The 14,029-nt window shown below is 45.5% G+C and overlaps 1 protein-coding gene across 1 annotated transcript in view; it reads right to left on the reverse strand.

The window, feature by feature from the left end:
• LOC143769415 (alpha-2-macroglobulin-like protein 1) overlaps nt 1-14,029 on the reverse strand; it is a 305,150-nt gene that overhangs the window by 253,235 nt on the left and 37,886 nt on the right. The window contains exon 5 of the mRNA XM_077257911.1: nt 12,364-12,416. Coding sequence (XP_077114026.1) covers nt 12,364-12,416 — 53 coding nt within the window. The remainder of the gene's footprint in view (nt 1-12,363; nt 12,417-14,029) is intronic.

Below are 14,029 nucleotides of genomic sequence, written 5' to 3' on the forward strand. Positions count from 1 at the left end.
TACGATGTGGTGGGCATTACGGGAACCTGGCTGACGAGAGCCATGACTGGGTAATAAACAGAGTTACGCTACATTTAGGAAGGACAGGAAATACAGAAAAGGTGGAGGGGAGTGCATCTTCCTAACATCCACATTACAACCTGTGCTCAATGAAGACATTGGGGGAGTTATAGCAATGTAGAGTCAGTATGGGTAAATGTACATGGGGGCGGCAATAATGGAAAGCTGCTAATTGGAGTTTGCTACAAGCCTCCTAATATAGAGGGACAGGAGGAAATGCTGCAACAAATTAAAAAGGCAGCAAACAGTAATAGGGTTCTTATAATCGGTGATTTTAACTGTCCAGACAGGAGATGTGACCGCTCTACAGGGCCTCCAGTGACACACTGACAAGAGACAATGGCTCCTGCAGTGTTATCACTGAGGGTTCAATGGCCTCTCACTTTACGGCACTGCTGCGTGAGAATTTTCCCACGCAGCACTGCCACAAGTGACAGTATGAACTACACTGTACTCACAGCGGTGGAGGGATACAGTGCGGTAGGATACCTTCCATCATTGTATCACTGGAGCCCCTGGAGAGCGGTCGCATCTGCCGATGTGACAGCTCTCCATGGGAGATCCTGGGACACTTATTATTAAATGGATATCTGCGGATCAGGGAGTATACTTTTGGTTTATTATTTTTATTTTTTTTCCCATGTGAATGAGGGCTTCGGGGACTAGGTGACTGGTGAGTATGCACTGTATGTATATATGTGTGCATGTGCTTTTTGTTTTTGTACACTTGAACACACTAGCCGGATGATGGGACTACTACTGTCCCATCATCCAGCTAGCTGCTACTGTAGCAGGCATAGCCGGATGGGACTAGTAGTGCCAACAGACGATGCCTGCCAACACACAGCCCCACACGCACACACACATACAGCCCCGCACACACACAGATACACACAAACACCGGCACACAGCCCCGCACATCTTCTCTGCACACACAGTCTCCGCCCACAGTCTCTGCGCACACATTCTTCCCCCTCCTGATCTGCAGCGTTTCTCGCAGGCACATCCGCAGCAAATCTGCAGATCTTTTTTAAACCTGCGGTTTTGCTGCAGATTTGCCTGACACATTGGAAGTCAATGGGTGCAGAAACGCTGCAGATCCACAAAAACAATTGACATTCTGCGGAAAACATAACGCTGTGATTTCGCGCATTTTTTTTCCACCGCATGTGCACACCAAATGTAAATTTCACATAGACTAACATTGCTTGTGCACTACACTGCGGATATGATGCAACTCCACGCATCCAAAAATGCTGCGGAGCCGCATCAAAATCCGCAACATGTGCACACAGCCTCAATGTATTTGATCCTGTACCACATAACAGCCTTATACTGAAGCTCCAGAGGCCAGGACAGGGAAAAACTATATGTAGGTGGGTAAGGAATTGGCTCGCTGATGAATGAAAGACTCATGTACGTTCATCAGCACAGTAAGTTATACGTGATATCACTTTGATTCTATGACTAGTTCTTCTGCTTCATCACTTACTTTTGCACAGGAGAACTAACAGGGGAGGCTGAATTTCATTATACATATAGTACACCATGTTCCAAATTATTATGCAAATTGGATTTAAGTGTCATAAAGATTTAATTGTTTTGTTTTTCAAATAAACTCATGGATGATATTGTGTATCAGGGCTCAATGAATCACTGAAATCAATCTTAAACACATGTGATAATTAGTTTTCCAGGTGATTCTAATTAAAGGAAAACTACTTAAAAGTGATGTTCCACATTATTAAGCAGGTCACAGGTTTCAAGCAATATGGGAAATAAAAAGGATCTCTCTGCTGCTGAAAAGCGTTAAATAGTGCAATGCCTTGGACAAGGTATGAAAACATTAGATATTTCATGAAAACTTAAGAGTGATCATCGTACTGTGAAGAGATTTGTGACTGAAACAGAGCACAGACAGAGTTCATGCAGATAAAGGCATAATGAGGAAGGTTTCTGCCAGACAAATTCATTGGATTAAGAGAGCAGCTGCCAAAATACCATTACAAACAATCAAACAATTATTTGAAGCTGCTGGTGCGTCTGGAGTCCCTCGGACCTCAAGGTGTAGGATCCTTCAAAGGCTTGCTGTGGTGCATAAACATACTATTCGGCCACCCCTAAACAGTGTTCTCAAGTAGAAACGGTTGCAGTGGGCCAAGACATACATGTAGGCTAAATTCCAAAAAGTCTTGTTTAATGATAAGTGTCGAGCAACCCTGGATGGTCCAGATGGATGGAGTAGTGGATGATTGGTGGATGGCCACCATGTCCCAACAAGGCTGTAGTGTCAGCAAGGAGGTGGGGAGTCATGTTTTGGGCCAGAATCATGGGGAAACAGCTGGTAGGGCCCTTTAAGGTTCCTGAAGGTGTGAAAATGACCTTTGCAAAGTATATAGAGTTTCTGACTGACAACTTTCTTCCATGGTATAAAAAGCAGAAATGTGCCTTCAGGAGCAAAATCATCTTCATGCTGACAATGCCCCATCTCATGCTGCAAAGAAAACCTCTGAGTCATTGGCTGCTATGGGCATAAAAGGAGATAAACTCCTGGTGTGGCCACCATCTTCCCCTGACTGTTGTGAATTCTGCTCTTGGGCTCCCTCCGGTGGTTGTAAGTGGTAGCGCTGCTGTCTCTGAATCACAGCATTTATCAGGTGTGTTCACTTTTTGCAATTTGGACTGGGCTATTTAGTCTTGCTTCACCCTTTAGTCAGTGCCAGTTGCCCATTGTTCCTGGAGGATTCACATCCCTGCCTGGTCTCTTCTGCTTTGCAGTTCTTTTCAACAAAGATAAGTTCTGGCCTTGATTTTGCTGTCCACATGCTGTGGTCTTATTGTTCAGTTCTTTTCTATGTTTTGTCTTGTCCAGCTTGGTCTGTATAAGGATTTGTTTAGCCAAGCTGGTATCTCTGGAGATGCAGATATACCCTCCATATCTTTAGTTAGCTGTGGAGATTCTGTATTTTCTGTGGTGGATATTTTCTAGTGTTTTAATACTGACCGCATAGTACTCTGTCCTATCCTTTCTATTTAGCTAGAAGTGGCCTCCTTTGCTAAATTTTCATTTCAGTCTGTGTATGTTTTTTCCCTCTCCTCTCACAGTCAATATTTGTGGGGGGCTGCCTATCCTTTGGGAATTTTCTCTGAGGCAAGATAGTTTTCCCTTTTCTATCTCTAGGGGTAATTAGTCCTCTGGCTGTGTCGATATGTCTAGGGAGCGCTAGGTACATTCCACAGCTACTTCTAGTTGCGGTGTTAGGTTCAGGGTCTGCGGTCAGTACAGGTACCACCTTCTCCAGAGTACGTCTCATGCTGCTCTTAGACCACCAGATCATAACAGTACAACTGGCCAACAATGAGTTAACCGCATCTCAGAAGAAGGGAAGGAAAGTGCTGAGCCATTTTTTTTTCTGTAGTCTGTTGTGTTTTTTTTTTCTCTTCCCTCTTTGCCTCTGGGTGGCTCAGGAGTTCGGCGCTGGTATGGATGTTCAGGGATTGGCTTCTCATGTGGATCAACTAGCTGCTAGAGTACAGGGTATTTCCGATTATATCGTTCAGACTCCAGTTTTAGAGCCTAGAATTCCAACTCCTGATTTGTTTTTTGGGGATAGGTCCAAATTTCTGAGCTTTAAAAATAACTGTAAACTGTTTTTTGCTCTGAAACCCCGTTCCTCTGGTGATCCCATCCAGCAGGTTAAAATGATTATATCTCTGCTGCGTGGTGACCCCCAGGATTGGGCATTTGCCCTGGAACCTGGGAATCCGGCGTTGCTTAATGTAGACACCTTTTTTCAGGCGCTTGGGTTATTGTATGACGAACCTAATTCAGTGGATCATGCTGAGAAGACCTTGTTGTCCCTGTCTCAGGGTCAAGAAGCGGCAGAATCATATTGCCAGAAGTTTAGAAAATGGTCTGTACTGACTAAATGGAATGAGGATGCCTTGGCGGCAATCTTCAGAAAGGGTCTTTCTGAATCCGTTAAAGATGTTATGGTGGGGTTCCCCACGCCTGCTGGTCTGAGTGATTCTATGTCTCTGGCCATTCAGATTGATCGGCGCTTGCGTGAGCGCAGAGTTGTGCACACTATGGCATTGTCTTCCGAGCGGAGTCCTGAGCCTATGCAGTGTGATAGGATTGTGTCTAGAGCTGAACGACAAGGATTCAGACGTCAGAATAGGTTGTGTTTTTACTGCGGCGATTCTGCTCATGTTATTTCTGATTGCCCTAAGGGTACCAAGAGAATCGCTAGTTCTGTTACCATCAGTACTGTACAACCTAAATTTCTGTTATCTGTGACCCTGATCTGCTCATTATCGTCATTTTCTGTCATGGCATTTGTGGATTCAGGTGCCGCTTTAAATTTAATGGACTTAGAATTTGCCAGACGTTGTGGTTTTCTCTTACAGCCTTTGCAGAGTCCTATCCCTTTGAGGGGCATTGATGCTACACCGTTGGCTAAAAATAAACCTCAGTTTTGGACACAGGTGACCATGTGCATGGCGCCAGCCCATCAGGAAGATTGTCGTTTTCTGGTGTTGCATAATTTGCATGATGCTGTTGTGCTGGGTTTCCCATGGTTACTGGTGCATAATCCGGTATTAGATTGGAAATCTATGTCTGTGACTAGTTGGGGTTGTCAGGGGGTTCATGGTCATGTTCCTGTGATGTCAATCTCCTCTCCTTCCTCTTCTGAAATTCCGGAGTTTTTGTCAGATTTCCAGGATGTATTCAATGAGCCCAAGTCCAGTTCCCTTCCACCGCATAGGGACTGTGATTGTGCTATTGACTTGATTCCAGGCTGTAAGTTCCCTAAGGGCCGACTTTTCAACCTGTCTGTGCCAGAACATACCGCCATGCAGAGCTATGTGAAGGAGTCCTTGGAGAAGGGGCATATTTGGCCATCTTCTTCACCATTGGGAGCAGGTTTCTTTTTGTTGCCAAAAAAGATGGCTCCTTGAGACCCTGTATTGATTATCGCCTCTTGAATAAGATCACGGTCAAATTCCAATACCCTTTGCCTTTGCTTTCTGATCTGTTTGCTAGGATTAAGGGGGCTAGTTGGTTTACTAAGATTGACCTTCGAGGGACATATAATCTGGTTCGTATTAAGCAGGGTGACGAATGGAAAACTGCGTTTAATACGCCCGAAGGCCATTTTGAATACCTTGTTATGCCATTTGGACTCTCTAATGCTCCATCTGTGTTTAAGTCCTTCATGCATGATATATTTCGGAATTATCTTGATAAATTCATGATTGTATATTTGGATGATATTTTGATTTTTTCAGATGATTGGGAGTCTCATGTGAAACAAGTCAGGATGGTAATTCAGATCCTTCGTGATAATGCCTTGTTTGTGAAGGGGTCTAAGTGCCTCTTTGGAGTACAGAAGATTTCTTTTTTGGGCTTCATTTTTTCTCCCTCATCTATAGAAATGGATCCGGTTAAGGTTCAGGCCATTCATGATTGGATCCAGCCCACATCCGTGAAGAGCCTTCAGAAATTTTTGGGCTTTGCTAATTTTTATCGCCGTTTCATTGCCAACTTCTCCAGTGTGGTTAAACCCCTGACCGATTTGACGAAGAAAGGCGCTGATGTTACGAATTGGTCCTCTGCGGCTGTTTCTGCCTTTCAGGAGCTTAAACGCCGATTTACTTCTGCCCCTGTGTTGCGTCAGCCGGATGTTTCTCTTCCTTTTCAGGTTGAGGTTGACGCTTCTGAGATTGGGGCAGGGGCCGTTTTGTCTCAGAGGAATTCTGATGGTTCCTTGATGAAACCGTGTGCCTTCTTTTCTCGAAAGTTTTCGCCTGCGGAACGCAATTATGATGTCGGCAATCGTGAGTTGTTGGCTATGAAGTGGGCATTTGAAGAGTGGTGACATTGGCTTGAGGGGGCCAAGCACCGTATTGTGGTCTTGACCGATCATAAGAATCTGATTTATCTCGAGTCTGCCAAACGGCTGAATCCTAGACAGGCCCGATGGTCCCTGTTTTTCTCCCGTTTTGATATTGTGGTCTCGTATCTTCCGGGTTCTAAGAATATTAAGGCTGATGCCCTCTCTAGGAGCTTTTTGCCTGATTCTCCTGGGGTCCTTGAGCCAGTCGGTATTCTGAAGGAAGGGGTGATTCTTTCTGCCATCTCCCCTGATTTACGACGGGTTCTTCAGAAATTTCAGGCTGATAAACCTGACCGCTGTCCAGTGGGGAAATTGTTTGTTCCTGACAGATGGACTAGTAAAGTGATTTCGGAGGTTCATTGTTCTGTGTTGGCCGGTCATCCTGGGATTTTTGGTTCCAGAGATTTGGTTGGTAGGTCCTTTTGGTGGCCTTCTTTGTCACGGGATGTGCGTTCTTTTGTGCAGTCCTGTGGGACTTGTGTGCGGGCCAAGCCTTGCTGTTCCCGCGCTAGTGGGTTGCTTTTGCCTTTGCCGGTCCCTGAGAGGCCTTGGACGCATATTTCTATGGATTTTATTTCTGATCTTCCGGTTTCCCAGAGGATGTCAGTTATCTGGGTGGTTTGTGACCGGTTTTCTAAGATGGTTCATTTGGTACCATTGCCTAAGTTGCCTTCCTCTTCTGATTTGGTTCCGTTGTTTCTTCAGCATGTGGTTTGTTTGCATGGCATTCCGGAGAACATTGTGTCCGATAGAGGTTCCCAGTTTGTTTCTAGGTTTTGGCGGGCCTTTTGTGCTAGGCTGGGCAATGATTTGTCTTTTTCTTCCGCATTTCATCCTCAGACAAATGGCCAAACCGAGCGAACTAATCAGACTTTGGAAACTTATTTGAGATGCTTTGTGTCTGCTGATCAGGAGGATTGGGTGGCTTTCTTGCCATTGACCGAGTCTGCCCTTAATAATCGGTCTAGTTCTGCTACCTTGTTTTCACCCTTCTTTTGTAACTCTGGTTTTCATCCTCGTTTTTCTTCAGGGCAGGTTGAACCTTCTGATTGTCCTGGGGTGGACTCTGTGGTTGACAGGTTGCAGCAAATTTGGGCTCATGTTGTTGACAATTTGGTGTTGTCTCAGGAGGGGGCTCAGCGTTTTGCTAACCGTCGTCGTTGTGTTGGTTCCCGGCTTCGGGTTGGGGATTTGGTCTGGTTGTCTTCCCGTTATGTCCCTATGAAGGTTTCTTCCCCTAAGTTTAAGCCTCGGTTTATTGGCCCTTATAGGATTTATGAGATTATCAATCCAGTGTCTTTTCGTTTGGCCCTTCCAGCCTCTTTTTCCATCCATAATGTTTTTCATAGATCTTTGTTGCGGAAATATGTGGTGCCCGTTGTTCCCTCTGTTGATCCTCCTGCCCCGGTGTTGATTGATGGGGAGTTGGAGTATGTGGTTGAGAAGATTTTGGATTCTCGTTTTTCGAGGCGGAGGCTTCAGTATCTTGTCAAATGGAAGGGTTATGGCCAGGAGGATAATTCTTGGGTTGTTGCCTCCGATGTTCATGCTGATGATTTGGTTCGTGCCTTTCATTTGGCTCGTCCGGATCGGCCTGGGGGCTCTGGTGAGGGTTCGGTGACCCCTCCTCAAGGGGGGGGTACTGTTGTGAATTCTGCTCTTGGGCTCCCTCCGGTGGTTGTAAGTGGTAGCGCTGCTGTCTCTGAATCACAGCATTTATCAGGTGTGTTCACTTTTTGCAATTTGGACTGGGCTATTTAGTCTTGCTTCACCCTTTAGTCAGTGCCAGTTGCCCATTGTTCCTGGAGGATTAACATCCCAGCCTGGTCTCTTCTGCTTTGCAGTTCATTTCAACAAAGATAAGTTCTGGCCTTGATTTTGCTGTCCACATGCTGTGGTCTTATTGTTCAGTTCTTTTCTATGTTTTGTCTTGTCCAGCTTGGCCTGTATAAGGATTTTTTTAGCCAAGCTGGTATCTCTGGAGATGCAGATATACCCTCCATATCTTTAGTTAGCTGTGGAGATTCTGTATTTTCTGTGGTGGATATTTTCTAGTGTTTTAATACTGACCGCATAGTACTCTGTCCTATCCTTTCTATTTAGCTAGAAGTGGCCTCCTTTGCTAAATTTTCATTTCAGTCTGTGTATGTTTTTTCCCTCTCCTCTCACAGTCAATATTTGTGGGGGGCTGCCTATCCTTTGGGAATTTTCTCTGAGGCAAGATAGTTTTCCCTTTTCTATCTCTAGGGGTAATTAGTCCTCTGGCTGTGTCGATATGTCTAGGGAGCGCTAGGTACATTCCACAGCTACTTCTAGTTGCGGTGTTAGGTTCAGGGTCTGCGGTCAGTACAGGTACCACCTTCTCCAGAGTACGTCTCATGCTGCTCTTAGGCCACCAGATCATAACACCTGACCTCAACCCTATAGAGAACCTTTGGAGGATCAACAAGCAGAAGATCTATGAGGGTGGGAGTCCGTTCACATCAAAACAGCAGCTCTGGGAGGGAAGAAATACAAGCAGAAACTCTCCAAAAACTCACAAGTTCAATGGATGCAAGAACTGTGAAGGTGATATCAGAGAAGTGTCCTATGTTACATGTAACTTGGCCTGTTAGGAGGTTCTGGAGATAAATAGCTTTTTTGTTCAGTGAATGTGACCTCCTAATGCTGCAAATTCCACAAATTAGCATGTTCAGCTCTTTATATCAAATGTTTAGAAATTCTACTGTGCCGAATAATTTAGAACAGTGCATTGTGGGGTTTTATTCATTGTGGAGATTATACTGTTATCATTGGGAGGTTTCTTCAATAAAATTCGATGTATAATCTAACGGGTGATGACTTTTATTAGACTGACTGTCATTTGCACTGACCATTTAGGAAAATCCGAGAAAAATGTCATTTGCATAATAATTTGGAACATGGTGTATGATTGTGAAATACAGGACCCTATTCTGGCCTCCATCTAACAACCTGCACACAGAACTTTTACCTTTTTTTATCCACGATAATATTAATTCCTGTCCATATCCCACATATGGCACGTTATTGTTCTATATAGTAATAGAACTTCTATCAGGAGACGCATCTTTCCAGCACTACTTGCACTTTATTAAGTGATACAATCATGGAATTGTAAAATAATACATTACTGTCCTATAATATCACGTATAACTTACTGAGCTGATGAAAGTACATGAGTCTTTCATTCATCAGCACAGTAAGTTCTACATGATAAATGACTCTTCCTATGATATCTTTGGAACCTCTAGTGATATATGTACCAGACTCTTGGCTGCTTATGGTGATACCTTCATGCTTGATTTTTAATTCCCTTTTTTAAATGTATTGTTATAATAAATTAATTCAGGACAATTTGAAAATACCTTGAGCATCATACCTTCATGTACAGAGATAGGATATCCAATCAGTATGAATAGTGATGGCTGCTCTCCCTTGTTTGCTCCTGCTCTCTCTTGTTTGCTCATGCTCTCCCTTGTTTGCGCCTGCTCTTCCTTGTTTGCGCCTGCTCTCCCTTGTTTGCTCCTGCTCTCCCTTGTTTGCTCCTGCTCTCCCTTGTTTGCTCCTGCTCTCCCTTGTTTGCTCCTGCTCTTTCTTGTTTGCTCATGCTCTACCTTGTTAGCTTCTGCTCTCCCTTGTTTTCTCCTGCTCTCCCTTGTTTTCTCCTGCTCTCCCTTGTTTGCGCCTGCTCTCCCTTGTTGGCGCCTGCTCTCCCTCATTTGCTCCTGCTCTCCCTCGTTTGCTCCTGCTCTCCCTTGTTTTCTCCTGCTCTCCCTTATTTTCTCCTGCTCTCCCTTGTTTTCTCCTGCTCTCCTTTGTTTGCGCCTGCTCTCCCTTGTTTTCTCCTGCTGTCCCTTGTTTGCGCCTGCTCTCACTTGTTTGCTCCTGCTCTCCCTTCTTTGCTCCTGCTCTCCCTCACTTGCTCCTGCTCTCCCTTCTTTGCTCCTGCTCTCCCTCACTTGCTCCTGCTCTCCCTCGTTTGTGCCTGCTCTCCCTCATTTGCGCCTGCTCTCCCTTGTTTGCGCCTGCTCTCCCTTGTTTTCTCCTGCTGTCCCTTGTTTGCGCCTGCTCTCACTTGTTTGCTCCTGCTCTCCCTTCTTTGCTCCTGCTCTCCCTCACTTGCTCCTGCTCTCCCTTCTTTGCTCCTGCTCTCCCTCACTTGCTCCTGCTCTCCCTCGTTTGTGCCTGCTCTCCCTCGTTTGCGCCTGCTCTCCCTTGTTTGCGCCTGCTCTCCCTTGTTTGCGCCTGCTCTCCCTTCTTTGCTCCTGCACTCCCTTGTTTTCTCCTGCTCTCCCTTGTTTTCTCCTGCTGTCCCTTGTTTGCGCCTGCTCTCACTTGTTTGCTCCTGCTCTCCCGTGTTAGCTCCTGCTCTCCCTTGTTTGCGCCTGCTCTCCCTTGTTTGTGCCTGCTCTCCCTTGTTTGCGCCTGCTCTCCCTTGCTTGCTCCTGCTCTCCCTTGTTTTCTCCTGCTCTCCCTTGTTTGCTCCTGCTCTCCCTTGTTTGCGCCTGCTCTCCCTTGTTTGCGCCTGCTCTCCCTTGCTTGCTCCTGCTCTCCCTTGTTTGTGCCTGCTCTCACTTGTTTGCTCCTGCTCTCACTTGTTTGCTCCTGCTCTCACTTGTTTGCTCCTGCTCTCCCTTGTTTTCTCCTGCTCTCCCTTGTTTGCTCCTGCTCTCCCTTGTTTGCTCCTGCTCTCCCTTGTTTGCGCCTGCTCTCCCTTCTTTGCTCATGCTCAGTTACAATCAGATCTTGGCTGTAGAAATGCTCACACTTCAGAACCACAATGTTGCCACCATGGGCTAATAAACAGATCTTTTTTGCCATAATATTTGCAGCACTGCTTCAAGTTGCTTCTTTTCTTCTGGATGGTGTGGTCTTTGCCAGGGAGGCTTTGTACCCATATTCCTCTGGAGCGACACCTGTATATATATTGTGAAGGGTTGCCACGCTTTGCTGCTTCCTCAGGTAGACACAGGAACACTTTGGTGGTGAAACACTTGCTGATTTATTGAAGTCAGCATACACCAAGGCAGGGTGCAGAAAACAAAAGCAGAGCCTTCCTGGCTTAACGAAAAACAAGTAAAGTCCTTTCTCTGCAGGTTTCAATCTGCAGGCTCCTGGCAATGTCCTCTGCTCCTTCTTGGAGCTCCGTGGGAGTACCTCCTCTCTCAAGACACCACTGAGACTGTCTCTCATGTCCAGGCATTTAACCAGGACCATGTGATGGTCACATTATTGTGACATCACCACAGGTCCTGCTAGTACACATGCCGGTGTCCGCTCCGCAGGAAGAGATATGGTGAGCACCCTCCCACTTTGAGTGCTCACATAAAACCAGCCCATGTATGCAGCTTTCTTTAACCATCCCAGCACTTAGTGTGCTGGAGGAAAAATATCCTGGTTTCATACCACTGACGCCAACATGCACAATGACACAATTCTCCACTTGTACACTGTGCCAGTGACCCCGTCACAATATATATAGAGATGTACGCTCTCAGGTAGGCCCAAAGCAGAGTTCACACAGACGATGCAGTTTTGGTCCAACATGTGCAGTTTTTGTTGCTTTCCACAGGGTGCACAGAACCATAAACATTAATCCCGGCCGTGTCCAGGCGCTGACTAAACAGACCAGACCCTGACTGTTCTCACATGGCTGAAGCAGCCCCGGCTCGGTCACACATACAGCTATCATCCACAACAACCAGTGATACTTGTGGTTCTCTGTCACGACCTGTGCAGTCTCTTCTCACAGAGAGGGATTCCAGCCTGTCTCTTCAGCTCCATGACACATCCAGTCTGCTCAGCTTCCCCCAGCTGACTGACAGAGCAAGGTTATATGCAGAGCCGGGGGCACTAGTCAGAGCATGCGGAGCGATGTTATTAGTTTATGACTGTGATGGAGCAGCACAGAGGAGTTGTAGAGCTGGAGTACGGGGGTTTCCCTGAGAACCATGCGGGGAGTAATGGACAGTGCAGAGACTGAGGAGAGGAAGGACCGGAGACTGCGGCAAGCTGTGTATAATGGCGGATCGGCAGCTCTGTCTGCTCAGGGAACGGCAGAGTCCGCTGTCACTGACCCGTCTCTGCCTCTGTTCCTAGACCAGGATCCTACAGCTACTGGGTAGCACGTCACATAGAAGTCGCCGGCACAATAGAACATAGTCCAGGACTACATCATCACCATCATCATCTCTGTAAATAGTGGGATTTATGATTTTGCTTTCTATGACGCTGAATTGAATGAAGATGTTAAAACGTTAAAACGTCAGCGAGCGATTAATGAGACGAGTAATCTGCTCCGATGTAATGGATACATTTACCAGACTCGCGATACATCGTATAACACTAGAACGTGAAATGTAATAACCGACATCAGACTCACCGTCTTATTGAGCACCTCGAAGTCTTGATCCAATGTAACAAAGCGAAACATGACTGAGGAAGAAGAAGATAAATGTATCACAGACAGCAGGACACGGCGATACTTATGGGTGATGCTATATCAGGGCGTTCACCTCCGCTACAATAAAACAATGAACCGAGAACAATGGAAACATCTGAAACAACTAATATAACGAGAGGCTTCTCCACGTTCAGCACAGGATCCGGTGTCACTGACTGCCGCAGTCTCAGGACCGTCACTTCCTTCATCACAAGTGTCATATATAGAATCACGCACATGGAGAAAACGGTTGATACCTTCGGGTAAAGTAAGGACACCCCCCCACACTGGTCATTAAAATAGCCAGAAACTGAGAAATCTAATTATCAATTTACATTTTCTGAATATCAATAAAGAAACAAACAAAAAAAGAACCCCAGACCTCTAAAAATTAACCTTTATTTTAATATATTTAAAAAGGTATATCACATAATAGTAGTTATCCAAAGAGTGCAAAAATAAACACATTTATGTAGGAGGGGAGTGATACCGTAACTAGGGCTAATCTCTCCCTAGACTGACCCTAGACTCGCCCTTCCTACCAGCGGAGGTTGGCACACTCATTTGTTGATGTAATGGCGCCCCCGCTCAACGTTGGCAGCCCTGAAGGCCCTCCTGCACCCTAAAAATCTTACACTAAATATACACAAAAAACACACATACAAGGTAATACCCAATGTGAAAATTATCTCATAGTGCCAGGAGAAATATAGCAACCAAAAAATGGGTAGCAAAAAAAAGGAAAAGTGGGTAGCAGAAACATGTGACCTGTATCAAGTGATACGGCCACAGTCTGTAATACTGAGAAGAATATTTTAAACTGCAATTAGGGAGCAAAGATTTTTAGCTGAAAAAATGTCCTATGTCTAATAATAGGGCCAAAGTCTGTAGTGCTGATGGCAATATTACAGTTTTAAGTGGTAGAATCAAGCCGCTATTCGTATTACACAGTACCCTTACATTCCAGATAGTCTGTAACATCCACATTCCTTGTCAGATGACCTGTAGACCGATTAGTGAATATCTAATCCAGCCGTGGCCAGTGCCACATCTCATATCTCTATGGCACAATGCCCATACACGTTTTATCAAATGACCTATTGTGGAGGCCGATCAGGTAGTGGCAGATGCAATAATCACATTGCACAATGCCCATCAGTCTGCAGTGTGATTCCTATAAGTGTGTCCTAGAAGTCTGAAGATTACAGTAGAATTAAAACCTGAAAGATGTATACAGACTGTGCCCTGCTTCCTGCCACCATCGCACTCTAACAAGCATCTCTATTCTTCCAACAGGTATGTTCATCCACCCAGCTCTCCTGCTGTCTGTCTATGAAGTGCACATAGTACATCACCCAGCTTTGCACACAGACTCGCCTCCGCACCTAGCATCCACATGGTATGCCTTTCAGCTAACCCCAGCTTTACCCCAGTGTTATTTATGACATTGTTTACTCTGGCTTGATTGTATGCATCTGGTCCACTCTTAATTCTCTGACCAAGATGAACAGAGACCACTCCTCTCTGCTTCACACCTGAATGCACTTAGTTGTACATATATTGCATAGAACAAGTCTGCAATGATTTCAGTCTGCAGTGTGATCCT

The sequence above is a fragment of the Ranitomeya variabilis genome, chromosome 4, assembly GCF_051348905.1.
Source record: "Ranitomeya variabilis isolate aRanVar5 chromosome 4, aRanVar5.hap1, whole genome shotgun sequence".
In the NCBI taxonomy this organism is placed as follows: domain Eukaryota; kingdom Metazoa; phylum Chordata; class Amphibia; order Anura; family Dendrobatidae; genus Ranitomeya; species Ranitomeya variabilis.